The sequence below is a fragment of the Dermacentor silvarum genome, chromosome 5 (genome assembly GCF_013339745.2).
Source record: "Dermacentor silvarum isolate Dsil-2018 chromosome 5, BIME_Dsil_1.4, whole genome shotgun sequence".
Lineage (NCBI taxonomy): Eukaryota > Metazoa > Arthropoda > Arachnida > Ixodida > Ixodidae > Dermacentor > Dermacentor silvarum.
Genome location: NC_051158.1, coordinates 32040591 through 32061565, shown reverse-complemented (window position 1 = coordinate 32061565; position 20975 = coordinate 32040591). Strand labels below are relative to the sequence as shown.

General features: G+C 47.4%; 2 protein-coding genes across 4 annotated transcripts; both read left to right on the top strand.

Moving 5' to 3' along the window:
- Positions 1–165: 165 nt before the first annotated feature.
- LOC125945581 (uncharacterized) lies at positions 166–6210 on the top strand. The gene is made up of 3 exons (XM_049667661.1): positions 166–233; positions 2668–2957; positions 5627–6210. The coding sequence occupies exons 1-3, from the start codon at positions 222–224 to the stop codon at positions 5742–5744; spliced, it is 420 nt and encodes a 139-aa protein (XP_049523618.1). The 5' UTR covers positions 166–221; the 3' UTR covers positions 5745–6210.
- Positions 6211–7832: 1622 nt separating this feature from the next.
- On the top strand, positions 7833–19000 carry LOC125945583 (uncharacterized). 3 transcript variants are annotated; one of them, XM_049667664.1, is made up of 3 exons: positions 7833–8223; positions 8778–9034; positions 18827–19000. In XM_049667664.1, exons 1-3 carry the CDS (start codon positions 8212–8214, stop codon positions 18942–18944), a joined length of 387 nt encoding a protein of 128 aa, XP_049523621.1. In that variant the 5' UTR covers positions 7833–8211; the 3' UTR covers positions 18945–19000. The 3 variants fall into 3 exon arrangements, with proteins under 3 accessions (XP_049523621.1, XP_049523622.1, XP_049523620.1); XM_049667665.1 differs by lacking the exon at positions 18827–19000 and adding an exon at positions 10299–10536; XM_049667663.1 differs by lacking the exon at positions 8778–9034 and adding an exon at positions 17302–17558 and having other exon boundaries at positions 7835–8223.
- Positions 19001–20975: the final 1975 nt, after the last annotated feature.

Below are 20975 nucleotides of genomic sequence, written 5' to 3'. Positions count from 1 at the left end.
TCGGTTCAAGTACGTGGGGTAAGTACAATATACGATGTTTTAGGAAGCTTTTATCGCGTCTGATACAACTCGGTTCCGTGCGCATGGAATTGAATGCTGCAAGAAGATGGGCGGTAGCTTCGAGTATAAAGGAAGCTCTCAATACGCAGTCGGAGCACACGATCGTCTATAGCCAAGTCAGCGCTGGCTTACCCCTCTGGTCTACCTGCTTTCCGAACACCATGAACACATTCGTGAGTACCTATTCTCGTCGTCTATAGTCCCTTCTCACCGCGCTACTATGGCCGCCGCCACGTTTGATCACGTGGTGACGCGTCCATTGCTTGCCTCAGCCAGCCGCCGCTGACAATGTTTACAACGACAGCGCACGACGACGATGCGAGGCAGCAAGCCGCTGTTTCGGCGTATTGCAGCCGACACTGACTTAACGAACGGCGCGAAACATTGGACAACCCTTCAGAAAACATCTAAACGTCGCATATCCATCCTTCAGAACTCGTTACGCCCTGTCAAAATGGCGCGAATACTGCCAGTACGGTGCTTGTACTAGAAATCCGAGCTAGAAATTGTTTTCCGAGACACAGCCGCTTTATTAAATCAAGATTACTGTCATTCTCTCATCGGTTTTTTTATTCTTGTTTATTGTCAATGACTTGGAAACTACACGTTGCCTTGTTTCGTGAACGTGTCAATTACGCTATATTTCTTTACACCACGCTCTTAAACCATCCATAGTACTAAGTTTTATAGTAGCTTACAGAAAGGGCGTAATACCGTTCGTCACCCATTTACGTTGTGCCACGTGACGAAACGTTCAGCTTCGAATACTCTTACGTAGCCTAGTATGTAAACCACTCATTGGGCGGCACACTAACTGGTGCACTCATACTTATTGTGTGACTGTGAGTCTCCAGTGAGTTTTAGTGACAGCAGCCCGACGTTAGTGGATACCAGAAAAATAATGTTTACAAGCGCTAGCGAGTGCCTGCAAAATTTGGGGTGCCATCTTGCCAATATACTTTTATGTCAACTTTGCCTTTCTTATAAAAATAATCGCAAAATTGTTTTGGCACAGCAAAACTTTGGCTTGAGTTAGATGAAGGTGTGATATTTTTTCCGGGGCTGGCGCACAAAAAAAAAACAAGAATGAGGCAAACGTGGGAGGACAGCAGCTTGTTGCATACGGTAAAGCAGAGTTAGCATAATGGCATTACCGAGCCGGTACATCTTTTTTGCTACGAATGGTACAGCTGGCTTCAGGAAGGGATGTTCTACAATGGAACATATTCATGTCAACAAGCAGGTATTTGAGAAATCTGCGGAGTACAATCAACCCTTCTATATGCTTTCATAGATTATGAAAAGACATTTGATTCAGTAGAGATACCAGAAGTCATAGAGGCATCGTGTAATCAAGGAGTACAGGAGGCATAGATGAATATCTAGAGAAATATCTGCAAAGATTCCACAGCAGCTTGGTTCTCCACAAGAAAAGGAGAAAATTGCCTATCAAGAAAGGGGTCAGGCAAGGAGACAATCTCTCCGGTGCTATTCACTGCATGCTTAAAAGAAGTATTCAAGCTATTAGACTGGAAAGGCTTAGGAGTGAGGATCAACGGCGAATATCTCAGACACGTTTTGTTTGCATGTGACATTGTCCTGTTCAGAAACGCTGGGGACGAATTACGACAGATCATTGAGGACCTAAACCGAGAAAGTGTAAGAATGAGGTTGAAGACTAATATGCTGACGACAAAGGTAATCTTCAATAGCCTGGTAAGGGAACAAGAATTCAGGATCGCCAGTCAGACTCTAGAGTCTGCGTATGCTTACTTAGGTCAATTACTCACAGGAGACCCTGGTCGTGAAAAGGGAATCCCCAGAAGGATAAAAATGGGTTGGAGTGCATACGGCAGGCATTACCAAATCCCAACTGGGAATTTAGCACTGTCTTTGAAAAGAAAAGTGTACAATCATTGCATTCTACCGGTGCGAACATATGGGGCTGACACTTGCAGGTTAACAAAGAAGCTCGAGAACAAGTTAAGGACCGCACGAAGAGCGATGGAAAGAATAATGTTAGGCGTTACGTTAAAAGACAGGAAGAGAGCGGTGTGAATCAGAGAGCAAACACGAATAGCCGATATTCTAGTTGACATTAAGAGAAAAAAATGGAGCTGGGCCGGCCATGTAATGCGTAGGATGGATAACCGGTGGGCCATTAGGGTTACAGAATGGATACCAAGGGAAGGGAAGTGCAGTCGAAGATTGACGAAAATTAGGTGGGGTGATGAAATTAGGAAATTTTCAGGCGCAAGTTGCAATCAGCTAGCGGAAGACAAAGGTAATTGGAGGTCGCAGGGACAGGCCTTCGTCCTGCAGTGGGCATAAAGGTAGGCTGATGAGGATGACATCTTAGTGTGACATTAACTGGTTAAATTTGTTGGCTTGTCAACTACGAATTTCGATTTGTTGTTTATGAGATGTCCGCCTCTTCAACTAGTCCAGTTCAGGAATTAAAATTGTGCTACCCGCCTCAGATAATTTTTTTTCACTCTTTATGGCCTAAGAAAATGCTCGTTATGAGTCCTCCACCAGAGTTCTGTTGCCGTTTTTTATACACGACTCGAATGAGCAGTCCCAACTAATTTTTATTTTGTGCCCCAGACCCTGTTCATCGCCTGCCTCCTAGTGGCCGGTGCTCGCAGCGCCGCTGTCGTCCCTTATGGAGTCCCGCATACCGTGTCCGTGGTACACCAACCCTTGGTACACCAGCCGCTGGTACACCAGCCGCTGGTACACCACCCGCTGGTACACCAGGCCGTCGTCGCGGCTCCCGTGGTGGCCCAGCACAAACAGCTTGTGTACGTGCCGCACCATGAGCACGGATACTCTGTCGAACACAACAGTGTGGTACATCCGAAGTCCACTGTCATCCACCACGACCCTCTAACAGGGTAAGGCTGGCAAATTTCCACATTGATAGACGTTCGCTTGCAGAGCACCTAATGTCAATTGACCGCGTATCCTACTTTCTAGTTGTGTGCCAGCAGAACTGTATTGCAGTGTGGCTGTTCTTTTGACATGTATTATCATAAGGATATACAGGTTCCTTCAGCTAACATGTGGCAAGCCTTAAGAAAATCACGTGTGTGTGCGAGAATACAACCAAACTAGTATTTTTTACTGGCCGCTTGAGTAACCCAAGACATTTAACTGTAAGCTTAAGTCATTATTCTAAATAATTATTATCTAACTTCTAAAACATTGATTTAAACGCAAAACATGATACGTTTGTGTGTGACTATACGTGATGTTAAGTGTTTATCACCGTATGTATCATAAGCATCATCCAGCACCTGGAGTAGCATGTCAGACGAGCGGCTAGGCTAACATCTCCAGCATATCATCTAACTTCATTACTCTCTCTCTCTCTGCAACGAAGAAGTTATACAGCCTTTCGAGACGTGCCCAACTGATTAATTTCCACGCGGATAGCTGCAGTGGTTCTCACTCTCCAGGATGGATGGATGGATGAATAACTTTATTAGTGACCCGGGGGCGCCACAGAAATCACGTGAAATCTATCAATGTGCCACGTGTCCAGGTATCTTGCAGGTAGCTAGTGAATAATTATTTCTGTTGCACGCGCACGGAACGTATGAATAGGCCGCAAGCGAAAACTTTGGTATCAAAGGCGACTGCTAAAACCGTCCTTTCAGATTCATCGCCCTCCGCCACCAAGACCTCATCACCTTTTAGAAGCTATGTCAACAGCAAAGAAAGCTGACTGAATTTCAAGAATTGTTATAATCGACGACCTCCTTTGCATGCATGGCTTCAGTTAAATAGATATCTCGGCCACACTGTCAGTGACACTGTCTTCGGTCCAGCTGCACTGCTTAAACTGGATTCATGCGACGGACCAGATTCAGCCGACCAGCATGACGTGGCTGAACCGCAACGAATAGCGCCGTCAGCAGATCATCTGCTATGTCCTTGTGTGTTGCGTGATTGAGCGGCCCTGAGCCTTGTAATGCTGGTACACATAATTTGGTCGCGTCCTGTGAATCCAGCTTTTGCAGACTACTCGTACATCTTTTCTACAGTATCAACCCTTCCTTCGAATCATCTTCGAGGGCCGGGCCTATTGTCGATGCGAGCAATCGCATAGTCACGTGGTACCAATCACACGCGTGCTTCCTGTTCAACCCCGAAAAAATGAAAGCCAAAACCGCTACCTTCATTGGAGGAAATCATTTGGATATTTTCCAATGTGGTTGTTGAGTATCGTTACAAAGAAGAATACGACGCATCTTTCTCTAGCCTTTTCCGTCATCGTTACCAAACGGGCTCATGGTCGTGAACAGCCTTGGCTCCTGTTTCTTTTTTTTTAAACAATGCTTTTCACTTTCTCATTTAAGGCTTTGCGTTTAAATCAATTCTTAGCATTTCCTTTAAAATCATTTTTGTTAGTTCGTGACAAGCTTGATGTAAAAAAGGTGCTTTGAGTTGCTTAACCGAACAGCTAACAATACTGAGTTGGTTGCATTCGGTTACAAGTTAGATATGACATTCTGTACACAACAATTTGATGTTGCCAGTAGTACTGTATATGACGTTGACAGTATTCTTTAAACGCTGCCCACGTTGTGCAGGTCAAATGGCTGGTAGGGGAAGATTTGAACAGTACATGCTGTGTAAAATCTGCCATGGAAATACACATACACTCGTTCGTCCACCATCCAGATGAAACACCAGGCAATGGATATCAGGCCGGGAGGGAACGTTTAAATCATTGGCTCAGAATCGCGGTATGATGTTTTAGGAGGTGCACACATCTTTATCATGGCAATCTTGCCGTGACAGCTTTTTCAATGCGGCACTATCGTCATTGCCAACTGTGCAACCCGGCAAAATAACATGACGTTGTCGCCTAACGCGGGGTCATTCGCTTTCCTGAACTGGACTGCGACCTTGTTATTTAAAGAAAAATCTTCCGCGACACTGCATTCATGATTGATATAACAAAATTTTGCATGCCTCAATTGATTTCTACTTACTCGAGTATCCAAGGTTTCATCAGCACCGCTAAGCTAATATTCTGAAGTTAGAAATATCCGGGTCAAAGACTTTTCTCTCTGCGTTGAGTTGGCAGGGATCATAACGACTATTGCAATGCGTAGGATGGATAACCAGTGGACCATCAGAGTTACAGAATGGATACCAAGAGAAGGGAAGCGCAGTCGAGGACTGCGGAAATCTAGGGGGGGGTGATGAAGTTAGGAAATTTGCAGGCGCAAGTTGGAATCAGTTAGCGCAAGACAGTGGTAATTGGAGATCGCAGGGAGAGGCCTTCGTCTTGCAGTGGAGATAAATATAGGCTGATGATGATGATAACGATTATTAAACCGATTCTTTATGATAACTTACCTGTGAAATCGAGGACAGTGAAAGCACAGGTGGTGACTGTGCTACTGAACGTTAATCGACGATTCACCTGCAAGCCAAGGTAAGTCTGGTATGTCTGAAACAGAAAGTCGACTTAAACCTAAGTTTTGTTTTGTCGTAGCATCCTTCGACGACTGCGCGCAAGCGTTTATCGCTTCGTCCTTTTGTACCGTAGCCTGCCGTACCAGCAGACCGACTACCACCACGCCCCCGTGGTGACCGGCTCCCGGAGCTACGTGCACCAAAGTCGGCCGGGCTACGTCGCTGAGCACACCAAGACCTATCTACTATGAACGACATGCCACGACACCAAACTATTACCACACGTCACAATTACTTGTGGCCGGCTGATAACATTTGTATACACCTTGTTCCCGTATCCCGCATTTTGCGAGTGAATAAACGTTGATATTCGCTCCCAACATGACTGCCTTTTAGAATTTCGCTCGTGCGAAGCATTCTCCATTCCAAGAATCCAGCTCAAACCCAGAATCTGTAATGCTGAATCCAAAACTCCTGACCGCGTAAAAGACTTGTTTCAGTTTATCAACTTCATCGGTCTTATCAGACGGTTCGTATTCTTGCGAAATTTTCCGGCAATGCTCCACCCGGAGCGCCACCTTTCGGCAGAATTCAGGAAGTGTGAAATCTACGATAATTCCAATATGTGCGTCATCCACTGATCTGAGGTGCGGTGGATCGAGAGATACCGTTGATACCTTTTGCAGGCTTTCAGGCCATTATTCACCTCTACCTTCCTCATACCATGTTCTAATAAAACGATTTCAGCAAAACTACGTCACGTAGGGTACCAACGCATATACCTCGTAGAGGCGCTTACTTTACCTCAACATAGCGGCTCGCCGTGGTGATTCACTGGCTACGACGTTCTACTGCTGAACACGAGATCGCGGGTTCGTTTAACGGCCGCGGCGACCTCATTCCATTGGAGTCGCGGAATGCAAACTAAAGGCTCGTCTAGCGGGCTTTCGACGCGCGCTATAAAAGCCCTATAGGTGGTCGAAATTTTCCTGGAGCTTTCCGCTCTTCATGGTTGAGGATGCACATTGAGGTGCCCTGCTTCATAAACCGCGTCTACCGAAACTAGTGCTGGGGCGGACGACCATGTAGTACACCGACCGAACCAGTGTTAGGAGAATGAAGTATCGCCGAGTCAAACTTTTCTCCCTCGAGGCCAACAACTTGCGACCTGCAACTGCACCTTCCAAAAGGCTGCATGCCAATTCTTGCGTTTTCTGAGACACTTAAAATAAAATTAAAATTAAATTATGGAGTTTTACGTGCCAAAACACGATCTGATTATGAGTATGAGGCACGCCATAAAGGAGGACTCCGGAATAACTTGGACCACCTGGGGTTTATTAACATGTACCTAAATAAGTACACGGGTGTTTTCGCATCTCGATTCCATAGCAATGCAGTCGCCGTGGCCGGGATTTGATCCCGCTACCACGTGCTTAGTAGCCCAACACCATAGCCACTAAGCAACGACGGCGGATATACATACACTTCCACAGGGTGAGCCGCACTCCTCCACCAAATGTTGGGCGTAGAAGGAGTACACTACCGCTTAATAACACATGCTCGCCCACACCGTAAAAAAACAATGTATTCTACCCACCGTAAGGCCGCATATAACAATGCTTGGCCTGGATGTGCAGTGTTGAGCATGATCGCTTGTTAGGGTGGCCTTTTCAATAATGCGTGTCGACATTTTGGTAATATGTCCGCTAGTTGCACCGGATTTCTTTGTATTCTCATTTATATGTTTTTCTGCTACCACACAATTCTTGGTGTATCCCCCACCATGCGTTAGTGCCGTTACCTGCGGACACCGTCCCTACCCTCATAATTTCAGCTATTACAATTTATTCCTGTTCATACGATTAACAACGTAAAAGACCCTCGCGTAGTACCCGACTATGGATCCTGCATGTAATACTGCTATAAATATACGAATAACTAAGTATAAGGGAAACCATCGGACAAAAATAAACAAGTTTCTATTCAAAACAATTTTTTTGCGTCCTGTTTTTTTAGCAATCCCGCGACGAGCGAAATCCGCGCGCTTTTAACATAATTTTAGACGTACAGCACCTCGAGACGATCCCTCTAAGTCGATAAGGCCCCTCCGGGAACGCCGAACACTTGCACCGACAATTTCAACACGGAGTGCACCCGTGGAAAGATGAACAGATACAGTGCGGAATGCGTTCTACAGATATATCTCGCCCGCTGAATGGCAAATAACCAAAATCACCACGCCTCGCTGTCTACACTTGCACACCCAGTCATACGACGTTAACTTTTTTTTCGTACTATTCGCACTATGCGGGCATTCCATGTCTACAACACACTACGCTACCAACTGGTCCTGGCAACGGCACGGAATGAGAATAGAAAAAAAAAAGCAGTAAAGGAGGCGGAGACGCTCTTTCAAGCAGGAAAAGCAAAAATAATCCGCGAAGAATGTTAAACCAAAACAAGTTCTCCGTGGAAAACGCACGCGAGCCCTCAGTGGACAGGCGAGGTGAAATTCTCTGTTGTTTACGAACAAGGTGCCGACCCTCCCGCTAATAGCCCATTTGCCTAGGCTGGAAGAAGATCAGCGAATCAATGAGGCGGATTCTTCGTGGCGTATAAAAGCAATCCGTCTCATCGCAGAACACGCACTTCTCTCCTAGTGAGCTACCAGCAGTAACAGCAGCTCCCTTCAGGCCGCTTGACTCGTAAAGCATCATGAAAACTTTCGTAAGTACCCACCACTCTGCTATGTTTCGTAGTTAAGGGAACGCCAATTGAGCGCAAAAAAAAAAAACAATGTCTACCGCTATAGTCTTTTCATAACGTATAGTTCTCGGCAGGCAAGAATTAGGCAATAGCCTATGCTCTAAAAGTAAGCTCTAAAGAAGAGCAAATTAAAAGTTTTCATAAAGGTACACCCGTGGTAAATATGAAAGGGAACTGTCAATTTATATTCAAGCTACAATTACTTGTGACACGTGCATGCAAACCGGATTTAGCAATATGTGTTGAGAATCTCATCCGCTTAACACAATTCTATTTGGTGTGAATATTAAGCTACATTGGCCTCCTCAATGCTAATTCGAGTGTTTTGTTCTGCGTAGCCCGGGGGGAAGGGGGGGGGGGGGGGTGAGGACTCTCTGAAGCTCTCGCTCTTTGGCACGATTTTGCACATACCATGAAAAGCGGCTCCTAAAGTCCTCATAATTCCTTCTTTTTATGTTTTATAGCATTAATCAAGTAAATTAAGCATCCCTCAACAATTGTCGATCCCTCCGCAGACCCTGATCGTCGCCTGCCTCTTGGTGGCCGGAGCCCATTGTGGCGCCATCTACACCTACGGCGTTCCAGCCACGTATCCAGTTGTCCACCAGCCTCTGGTGCAGCCCCTGGTGTACCAGACTGCGGTCAGGGCCCCCGTTGTGGCACATCACAAGGAGCTGGTGCACGTACCACACCACGAGTACGGCTATGCCGTCGAGCAGAGCAAGGTGGTCCAGCCAAAGTCCACCGTCCTCCACCACGATCCACTGACCGGGTGGGAAACGCTAAATATAAATATATATATACACTTGCATTGCAGAGATTTCTGCACCCCGCATTAACCAACAGTCTGGGAGGTACAGAGAGTTGCAAAAACTACGTGGTATGAAAATGTAGGCTTACACTCATCCGGACTGCTGTCTAGATCACTGAATCCGTGCGCTGTCGGAAGCTAAGAAACTCGATATCTATACAATGCGGGTCGGTTTTAGAGACAAGGTGCTCCTGATCAGCGGAAGTCATAGCTACCACCACGGACGACACAGCGTTCAGCCCGGTACCTTGAACCTAGCATCTGCTGTGTTATCACTCTGTCCGTGTCCCGCAGCCCGGCGCCCTGGTGCTCTAGACAGAACTGAGGACGACCGTACAAACCGCGGTCGCCAGCGCAACGAGGACCGCACAAACGCCGAATTGAAAGTTAGCCCGGCGGCTAAAAAGGAGGAAGACAGAAAAACCGTCTGTGCATGGCGGGGTACTTGTTGCATTTGCGTTGTCATATTACTTTTTCCTGCGACCGTGTTTGTACGCGTACATTTTCGTAACATGCATCTGCTGTTCGAATTTGCGAGAAATACGTTTTGTAGAAGCGCGAAGTTGTTCTTACTTGACGTGAGCTGCTCCGCGTGTTTGATTTTTACGGCATAACGCCACCTCTCAACGCAAGACATGCCTAATAGAGCAGAATTCAAACTGTGGCACCACCTAGCACGGTCAAGTGCTGGTGCTAACTTGAAAAAAAAAAAAAGACGTCATGCATCTCCCTTGTCTACCGAAACATACCGCATACCAAAGCTTGTACGAGGCCGAAACAAAGTGATGCTTTTATAAGGCCTGTTATAATTTTTAACGTAATGTATGTCATTCCCAAACACAGTGTCAAGCGGACGACACTCAGTCATGCGCATTGAGGCGGCTCATTGGGCCCATACAATCCGCATAAAATAAACCCACATGACCATTTGATATCTACAATCCCGTGTGATCATGTGGGACTGTTGAACATGGAGACATGTGGTGGTTTGTTTTGTTTTTCACTTGGAAACTGTTTCGTCATGGAACGATCGAGAACAGCGATTGAGAGAGAATAACGACAGTTACAAGCTTGTGGTGTTCGCAATGTTGATGTGATGACAGTGCAAGCACCACAGAGCACACTTCCCAGATAATCTTAGCTACGGTGACATCAATTATGGTTGCGCTAGTGACGTTCCACGCTGCATGTCACATTGCCATCTCGTCCTTTTCCTCCCGAACAGCCTGCCCTACCAGCAGACGGACTACCACCATGCACCAGTGCTGACCGGCTCCCGCAGCTACGTGCACCACAGCCGCCCGGGCTACGTCGCCGAGCGCACCAAGACCTACGTGCTCTGAACAAGCCCCTGTGCGCCATGACACCACACCCAAACTGCATACGGCCAGTTAGCTGACCAACCACTCTGGATTCGTATAGTTGTGTTGTTGCTGTTAATAAATACAAATGATTTATCTTTACTCTGTGCAGTACTTAATATTTTGCGCGGAGCAACACGCAACTGAGCAACGGCACCACTGCGAAATGACCTGCCTGTCGATGCCCTTCCGCTAAAGTGAAAGCATCTTACGTAACACATGCTGTCGCACGATACTGTCAAACATCGACTCACTGATTCTGCTGCGGATGCCCTGTAATTTTAACCCCGCGCTGGCTTAGCGGCTATCGTGTTGCGCTGCTAAGCACGAGGGCGTGGGTTCGAATCCCGGCCCCTGTGGCCGCATATACGATGGGAGGTAATACAATGCAAAAACGCCCGTATACCATGCATTGAGTGCGTGATAAAGAACTCCAGGCGGTCACAATTATTCTGGAGTCTCTCACTATGGCGTGCCTCATAATAAAAGTGTGGTTTGGCACGTAAAACCACATACTTAATTTTTTTTTTTTTTTTGCCCTGGAATTTTCTTAGTGGCACTTATGACTAAATGTCGAAGATGTGGATCACGTGTTGTGAGCGAGTGTTTTGTTGCCCCAGAATGACTGCATCGGGCCTGAGAAAAGATGAATAGCTCTCTCGAAGCAAGCTGAACAATCAATAACCGCATGGTTTGCTGGAAAATCGCCACCAAATCAAGAAGAAATTTAATCCAAGCAACCTCATAAATTGGACTCGTAAGAAATATTTGTTGGGTAACATTGCAAGAAAATGTTTTTTGGCATATGGATTTGCTCATCGTCATTGACTGCAGCGTTGCCTATCGATAAATTACGGCGGTGGTAGTCTTGCTTTGGTTTCCTGGTTTCCGACGAATGTTACGGAACAGAATTAAGTGCTTCAGTCAAGGCTACTATAAATATTAGCCATGACAAATGCATGGTGTCAGGGATGCGAGAATTTCAAATTCAGGATGTTTGAAAACCTCTTACGTTATCAAGCCAGAGGTTTTCCTTCTGTTTTAGATCAGATGATAAATTTTAACAGAAACACGTTTTTTAATAAGATTTATCCGGTGCTAGAATGCTTTATACACTATCCGCCCTTCAGCGTGGTGGACACAAGATCATCAAACAGCCTTCGCAGTCCGATCGTTAATTAAATAAAATAAGTTAACTCTCTAATCTCTGGCTTTAACGCCCATTGTACGATGCCAGTTTTATGGGAGGGTGCCGCGGGAATGAATGAACGAATGAATGAATGAATGGGTTTATTTCTCCTGTTTACAACAGAAAGGAAGCAGAAGCTAAAGGCCGTGTTGCCTGACAAAGGCTTCTGCTCCTACATCAATTCGGCATGCAGGCCATACGCAGCAACATGAATCATACAGACATACCGAAATCAACTGGAGTGTCGCGAGAAAGAATATTATTTTCGTAAAAACAGAACGTCTACAACAAATATGAGAATCCGATAGAATACACTTAAGGTACATTTCGTTTCAGACTAACTGTAACCTGAAAACAATATAAATAAAAGACTGAAAATTTATCCTGCGGTTCTAATCAAAGTCAATATAGTTCACAATGAGAAAAGTTTGGTATGATTTATTGGAACCTTCCATAATTTCATCTTCAAAATCACGTAGGCGATGTTGTCGAAGACTGTAGTGCAAATTAGTGGGTACATTCAAGATATACTATTTGTTTTGTTTAATGTATTGCATCAACTTGTAGTAATACACCTGGTTTGCCTTTAACATAGAACGTTTTATAAAAAATCGTTTGGTTCGAAAGTTTTATACAAGGCCATGATATCCCTCGTATGCATGTGGGACTCTTTCTTGCAGTACTATCAATTTATTATAATCTTTTGCGAAGTAGTGCTGTAGTGCCCCAAATTAATATGCAGTAAGTTAGTCAAAAATATAAGAGTGCGTAGTACAATGAACTTTTCAACCATGGAGGAACCAAAGTACTCAGTCTGTATAAGCAACCAACAGTTCGCCATAGTTCCATACCAAGTTTGTCGATGTGCATGTTCCAGGCGAAATATCCTCGGAACGACACTCCAAGAAATGTTTGACATTTTACCTGCTCTATAACATTTTAACAACACTATCCGTTTTTCCGATGTACATCAACGAAAATTTGTCTTTTTTCGCTTCGATTCCGAAGATAGAGAAAAAACATTTATTTGGACCATCCAGGTCGTTGCTCTTGAGGTCGAGTGAGTGGCGTCCTCATTCCAGGACATCACTGGCCATGGCTGCTCGACGAACTTGCTGGACGAAACCTTCTTGTCCCGCCAGGGTATCACCGGTGAGCTGTACCTGCCACCGACCAAATGACGTGCTAGGCCTCTTTAAGTGTTGAGGTTTGCACCCGCACTCCCACGAGATGTGAAAGAGTGTAGGGCGTGTGTCGCCGCACCAGGGGCAGATGCCGCGATATGTTTTGGGGTACATTTTGCTGTATCTGTGTAGGTTTGGGAATGTGTTAGTCTGAATAAGTCTGAGAGTTACTGCCTCTTCTGTGCTGAGCTTTTTGTGAGGGGGAGGATAAATCCTGCGGTTGAGCCGCTGGATCTCGAGGCGGTCGCAGTAATTGGATGGTAGAGGCACGAAGGTATAGGGTGGGGATTGATAAGACGATTGGTTTTGCCCCGCTCGGTTGATTAGCGCTCGTGCTAAGGCGTTCGCCCTTTCGTTCCCCTCGTGTCCCGCGTGACCCGGCGTCCACATGATTTGATGGAATTCTTGCAGCCTCGGGCCTAGAATCTGAGCCGCCACCAGCGGTGTTCGTCCGTTCCTAAAGTTACCGCAGGCCTGCTGCGAGTCGGTAACGACATAAACTTCCCTGCCCACCCTGTCTTGTTGCTTTATCACTAGCACCGCGGCTATGGTCTCAGCCGGAGCTGGGGTCTCTGCCCTAACGGAGGCCGCGAGGGTTAAGGAGTTGTCTCTCCCGTTCATGGCGGCTACCGCGAAGAGGCCCCCTGCAGGGTACGCCGCCACGTCCACGTACGTTACGTACGGGTCACCCTTGAATTGTCGGCGCTGTCTGTCGAGGCGAGCCTTGCGTCGTCCTTCGAGGAGTTCATGACTCATGTGTTTCAGGAGGGGGTTCGCCTTGATCTTCCTTCTGACCTCGGGCGGGAGTGATCGTTGCGCATCGAGGGCACGGAGCACCGTTGCCGTTCCGGTCCGGTGGAGGATGGCTCTGCCCGCCGCCGTGTTCTGTAGTCTGGCTTTTTGCGAAGCCGTAACTGCGTCCGACAGCTCAGCGAAAGTGTTGTGGATCCCGAGAGCCGCTAACTTCTTGCTTGAGGTGGTGCTATACGTCACTCTGCTGATCACCAGGGCCTGGACGAGGCTGAGCGTGTCCTCTTCTCGCATGCCCTCGCGGCTTCTTGTTATTCGTTTGATAATCCACGAGATCTCGTTGGTGGCGGACCTTAGGGTTTGGATGGTGTGGGAGGCTTTCAGGTTCCTCTGGATCCAAAAACCGAGATTCCTAGTCTTAATGCTTTCCGTGATTAGGGCCGGGTTACTTGTAGATTCCTCCTCCGGGCACCTGGATCACCTCGGATTTCTCGGGCGCGCAATGCATCCCGCTCGCTGCCGCTAATCTCGCCACGGCCGTCTCGGCCTCCTGAAGGGTCGCCTCTTTTCGCGCGAGGGAGCACTTGGTGGCCCAAAACGTGATGTCGTCTGCGTACAGGGCGTAACCTAGGTCCGGGATCTTCCGCAGCTCTTTGGTCAGTTCTAGTATCACGACGTTGAAGAGAATCGGGGAGACTATCGCCCCTCGCGGCGTTCCTTTGTTCGGCACGTCGATTGTATCCGATCGAGTCTGGCCTATTCGGATGCTTGCCGTCCGGCCCGTCAGGAACGATTTGACGTAATTAAAGATGCGCTCCCCGCAGCTGATGTCGTCAAGTCCCTTGAGAATGGCCTCGTGAGAGATGTTATCGAAGGCCCCTTTCAGGTCGAGTGCGAGCAGGAGGTGTTGTCCTCCCTTCGGGATCCCCCCAGAACTTCTTCCTTCAAGATTAGGAAAGCATCTTGCGCAGAAAGTCCGGGCCTGAAGCACAGCATGATGTGCGGGAAGAGGTCACCGTCCTCTATGTAGTGTTGTAGGTGGGCTCCGATGACCCTCTCGTACAGCTTGCCGAGGCGCGAAGTCAGCGAGAAGAGAGGCAGGGCGTCGATCGCGGGCTTCTTGCCGGGCTTGGGAATGGTCACGATTTCCGCGTGTTTCCACTCGTTGGGTACGTGTCCCTTGCTCCAGAGTCCTTCGTTTAGGTATTCCGTCAAGACCAGGATGTGCATCGGGCTCAGGATTCTAATCATGGCGTTGGTGATACATACATCACACCAACAACATTAAGCAGGATCAATCCTGGCCTTCCTACTGGATGCCCACACTGCGGCCACGAATACAACAACTTAGAACACATGCTCTGGCTGTGCCCTGCCAACGCGGGTACGGAATTTCCTGACCAGTCCTCCTGGGACTCAGCGCTCAGAAGCACAGAGCTCATTGCTCAGCTCAAGGCTGTCCAGAGGGCCCGGGCCGTCGCCGAAGGACTCTGTCTACCGGCCCCGAGCTGGGTGGAGCCACCGGATTCATTGGAGGGGGCCTCCGGCCCCACATTAAATCTTTCTCCTCAGGACTTCAATAAAGTTCGTACTCACTCACTCACTGGTGATTTTGTCAGCCCCGGGAGCAGTGTTGCGCTGTGGGGCACGCGCCGCGGCATACACCTCTTCCTCCGTGATAGGAGCGTCCAGTGCTGGTCTTGGTTCCCCTTCGTATATTACGAGGCAGGGTCGTATAGTCTCGCTACCCAGGTATGTGGTTTTTATGGGGTCAATCAGGTCCTGGTCATTCCCGGGGTATGTATGTGCGATTTCTTGAAGCATCCGACTCGTTGTCGATTTGGCCTTGTCGGGCTCGATCAAGCAACGCAGGATGTCCCAGGTCTGCGCCGTACTCAGGGTATACCCTTGAGCGAGGTGAAAAACTACGAAATTTTACTGCGTCAGCTCGGCCGCGTAATTTCTGCTTTCTTCTGTTATACGCTCGATTCGGAGACGGGGTTTCCGGTTTAACCGCTGTCGCTTCCAACTTTTGAGGAGGCCCTCATGGGCTTCCCACAGGTGTAAGAGCCGGCGGTCGACTTCGGGCGTCTCGACCGTGCGCTGAATGGTTTTGGTGGTTTGGATGTGGGCGTCCCGGAGGTGCTGCATCCATTCCACTATGTCCGTTATACCGATTTCGGGCGTGGGGCGCCGGAAGCGCGGCCCACGTGATACTTCCAGCATCGCATTAATTCTTTACGTCAATGGGTTAAACGCCTAACCCTGCTACACTTTCGTGTTTCTCGAGGGTGACTGGCCTTTGTGAACGCTTTTGACTTAGTGGTGCCTTCCGCGGTTGCGTGAACTCATCGCGTCGTTCGTCTTTCCTTCCACTCTCTCTCTCTCTCTCTAATCTTTCTATTCCTCTTTCCCTTCCGTCAGCGTAGAATAGCCAACCAGACGCATTTCTGGTTAACAACCCTGTTTCTTTCGCAATCCCGAGAAGATCAAAATCCGCGCGTCCAACGCAATTTTAGACGTACAACACCGCGAGACGATCCCTGTAAGTCGATAAGCCCCCTCCGGGAACGCCGAACACTTGCACTATACCGCGCGTCACCGACAATTTCAACACGAAGTGCACACGTGGAAAGATGGACAGATACAAGCGGAATGCGTTCTACATATACATGTATATCTCGCCCCCTCAATGGCCAATAACCAAACGCACAACGCCCCGCTGTGTACACTTGCATACCCAATCATACGACGTTAAACTTTTTTTTCCGTACTATTCGCACTATGCGGGCTTTCCGTGTCCATACAACACACTACGCTATAGCTGGTCCTGGCAACGGCAGGGAATAAGAATAGAAAAAAAGAAGTAGTAAAGGAGGCGAAGCCGCTCTTCAAAGCAGGAAAAGCAAAAATAATCCGCGAAGAATGTTAAAGCAAAACAAGGTCTCCGTGGAAAACGCACGCGAGCCCTCAGTGGACAGGCGAGGTGAAATTCTCTGTTGTTTACGAACAAGGTGCCGACCCTCCCGCTAATAGCCCATTTGCCTAGGCTGGAAGATCAGCGAATCAAGGAGGCGGATTCGCCGTGGCGTATAAAAGCAATCCGTCTCATCGCAGAACACGCACTTCTCTCCTAGTGAGCTACCAGCAGTAACAGCAGCTCCCTTCAGGCCGCTTGACTCGTAAAGCATCATGCAAACTTTCGTAAGTACCCACCACTCTGCTACGCGTCGTAGTTAAGGGAACGCCAATTGAGCGCGAAAAAAAAAAAGGTATACCACTATAGGCATCGTCTTTTCATAACGTAGTTGTCGGCAGGCAAGAATCAGTCAATAAAATGAGCTCTAAAAGTAAGCTTTAAATATAAACAAATGAAAAGTTTTAATACAGGTACACCCGTGGTAAATATGAAAGGCAACAGTCAATTTATATTCACGCAACAATTACTTGTGACACGTGCATGCAAACCAGATTTAGTAATATGCGCTGAGAATCTCATCTGTTTAACAGAATTCTATTTGGCGTCAATATTAAGCTACTTTGGCCTCCTCAATGCTAATTCAAGTGTTTTGTTCTTCGTAGCCCGGGGGAGGGGGTGACTCATTGAACCTCTCGGTCTTTTCCACGATTTTGCGCATCCCTTGAGAACCGGCTCCTAAAGTCGTCAGAATTCCGGCATTTTTTGTCTTATAGCATTAATCGAGTAAATTAAGCCTCGCTCAACAATTTTCTATCCCTCCGCAGACCCTGATCGTCGCCTGCCTCTTGGTGGCCGGAGCCCATTGTGGCGCCATCTATACCTACGGTGTTCCAGCCACCTATCCAGTTGTCCACCAGCCTCTGGTGCAGCCCCTGGTATACCAGACTGCGGTCAGGGCCCCCGTTGTGGCACATCACAAGGAGCTGGTGCACGTACCACACCACGAGTATGGCTATGCCGTCGAGCAGAGCAAGGTGGTCCAGCCAAAGTCCACCGTCCTCCACCACGATCCACTGACCGGGTGAGAAACGCTAAATATAAATATATTTATACATTTGCATTGCAGAGATTTCTGCACCCCGCATTAACCAACAGTCTGGGAGGTACAGAGAGTTGCAAAAACTACGTGGTATGAAAATGTAGGCTTACAGTCATCTGGACTGCTGTCTAGATCACCGAATCAGTGCGCTGTCGAAAGCTAAGAAACTCGATATCTATACAATGCGGGTCGGTTTTAGAGACAAGGTGCTCCTGATCAGCGGAAGCCATAGCTACCACCACGGACGACACAGCGTTCAGCCCGGTACCTTGAACCTAGCATCTGCTGTGTTTTCACTCTGTCATGGTACCGCAGCCCAGCGCTCCGGTGCTCTAGACAGAACTGAGGATGACCGTACAAACAGCGGACGCAAGCGTAACGAGGACAGCAGAAACACCGAATTGAAAGTTGTCCCGGCGGCGAAAAAGGAGGAAGACAGAAAAACCGTATGTGCATGGCGGGGTACTTGTTGCATTTGCGTTGTCATATTACTTCTTCCTGTGACCGTGTTTTATACGCGTACATTTTCGTACCATAAATCTGCTGTTCGAATTTGCGAAAAATAGGCTTTGTAGAAGCACGAAGTTGTTCTCACTTGACGTCAGCTGCTCCGCGTGTTTGATTTTTACGGCATAACGCCACCTCTCAACGCAAGACATGCCTAATAGAGCAGAATTCAAACTGTGGCACCACCTAGCACGGTAAAGTGCTGGTGCTAACTTGAAAAAAAAAAAAAAAGACGTCATGCATCTCCCTTGTCTACCGAAACATACCGCTAACCAAAGCTTGTTCGAGGCCGAAACAAAGTGATGCTTTTATTAGGCCTGTTATAATTTTTAACGTAATGTATGTCATTCCCAAACACAGTGTCAAGCGGACGACACTCAGTCATGCGCATTGAGGCGGCTCATTGGGCCCATACAATCCGCATAAAATAAACCCACATGACCATTTGATATCTACAATCCCGTGTGATCATGTGGGACTGTTGAACATGGAGACATGTGGTGGTTTGTTTTGTTTTTCACTTGGAAACTGTTTCGTCATGGAACGATCGAGAACAGCGATTGAGAGAGAATAACGACAGTTACAAGCTTGTGGTGTTCGCAATGTTGATGTGATGACAGTGCAAGCACCACAGAACACACTTCCCAGATAATCTTAGCTACGGTGATATCATTTTATGGTTGCGCTAGTGACGTTCCACGCTGCATGTCACATTACCATCTCGTCCTTCTCCTCCCGAGCAGCCTGCCCTACCAGCAGACGGACTACCACCATGCACCAGTGCTGACCGGCTCCCGCAGCTACGTGCACCACAGCCGCCCGGGCTACGTCGCCGAACGCACCAAGACCTACGTCCTCTGAACGAGCCCCTACGCGTCATGACACCACACCCAAACAGCATGCGGCCAGTTAGCTGACCAACCACCCTGGATTCGTATCGTTGTGTTGTTGCTGTTAATAAATACAAATGATTTATCTTTACTGTGTTCAGTACTTAATATTTTGCGCGGAGCAACACGGCAACTGAGCAACGGCACCACTGCGAAATGACCTGCCTGTCGATGCCCCATCGCTAAACTGAAAGCATCTTACGTAACACATGCTGTCGCACGATACTGTCAAACATCGACTCACTGATTGTGCTGCGGATGCTCTGGAATTTTACCGCCCCCCCCCCCCTCCCCCGCCGGTGGCTTAGCTGCTAGGGTGTGGCGCTGCGAAGAACGAGGGCGCGGGTTCGAACCTCGGCCCCAGCGGCCGCATTACGATGGAGGTAAAATGCAAAAACGCCCGTGTACCATACGATGGGTGCGCGATAAAGAACTCCAGGTGGTCAAAATTATTCTTGAGTCCCTCACGACGGCGTGCCCCATAATAAAATTGTGGTTTGGCACGTAAAACCCCCTACTTAATTTTTTTTTTTTTGCCCTGGAATTCTCTTAGTGGCACTTGTGACAATAAGTCGAGGATGTTGATCACGTGTTGTGAGCGAGTGTTTTGTTGCCCCAGAGGGACTAACCACATCGTGCCTCAGCAAAGTTGAATAGCTCTCTCGGAGCAAGCTGAACAATCAATAACTGCAGGGCTTGCTGGAAAATCGTCACCAAATCAAGAAGAAATTTATTCGAAGCACCCTCATAATTTTGGCTCGTATCAAATATTTGTTGGGTAACTGACAAGCTCGCGCTCGTGCCATCACGTCCCGTGCACTTCGAAGTGCGCGCGCGAATGCGCGGGACGTGATGGCACAAGCGCGAGCTTGTCATCGAACGCTGGCTAGTTGTTGACTCCAACGCCTAAGCTATGCCGCTTAACATGTTCATGTTTCTTTGTTTGTAATAAATCGTCGGCAGCCACAACCTGATGCAAAGACGCGACAGTAACATTGCAAGAAAATGTTTTTTGGCAGCTGGATTTGCTCATCGTCATTGACTGCAGCGTTGCCTTTCGATAAATTACGGCGGTGGTAGTCTTGGCTTCATCTCCTGGTTTGCGACGAATGTTTCGGAACGGAATTAAATGCTTCAGTGAAGGCTACAAAATATTAGCCATGACAAATGCATGGTCTCTTGGATGCGAGAATTTCAAATTAGGGATGTTTGAAACCCTCTTACGGTATCAAGCCAAGGGTTTTCCTTCTGTTTTAGATCAGACGATAAATTTTACCAACACGTTTTTTTTATATAATCAGATTTATTCGATGCTAGAATGCTTAATACACTATCCAATGCTTCAGCATCGTGGACACAGGATCATCAAACAGCCGTCGCAGTCCGATCGTTAATTAAATAAAATAAATTAACTCTCTAATCGCTGGCTTTAACACCCATTCTGCGATGCCAGTTTTACTGGAGGGTGCCGTGGGAGGCAAAAGCAGATTACACTATTTTGAGTGAATGAATGAATGAATGGGTTTATTTCTCCTGTTTACAACAGAAAGGAAGCAGAAGCTAAAGGCCGTGTGGCCTGACAAAGGCTTCTGCTCCTACAGCAATTCGGCATGCAGGCCACACGCAGCAACATGAATCATACAGACATACCCGAAATCAACTGGAGTGCCGCGAGAAAGATTATTATTTTCGTAAAAACAGAACATGTCTACAACAAATATGAGAATCCGATAGAATACACTTAAGGTACGTTTTGTTTCAGACCAACTATGACCTGAAAACAAAGGAAATAAAAGACTGTAAATTTATCCTGCGGTTCTAATCAAACTCAATATAGTTCACAGTGAGAAAAGTTTCGTATGATTTATTCGATCCTTCCATAATTTCATCTTCAAAATCACGTAGGCGATTTAGTAGTGAAAGTGCCTGGTAACTGACTAGTTTTGCGTAATTGGTTCTTATTCTTGGTGTCCTCATATTATGTTGTCGAAGGCTGCAGTGC

Excerpts from the sequence above, each read along its gene's own strand:
- LOC125945581 (XM_049667661.1), top strand. Across the intron at positions 2,958-5,626 it reads CACCACGACCCTCTAACAGG|CCTGCCGTACCAGCAGACCG; the intron begins GTAAGGCTGGCA and ends TTTGTACCGTAG.
- LOC125945583 (XM_049667664.1), top strand. Across the intron at positions 9,035-18,826 it reads CACCACGATCCACTGACCGG|CCTGCCCTACCAGCAGACGG; the intron begins GTGGGAAACGCT and ends CCTCCCGAGCAG.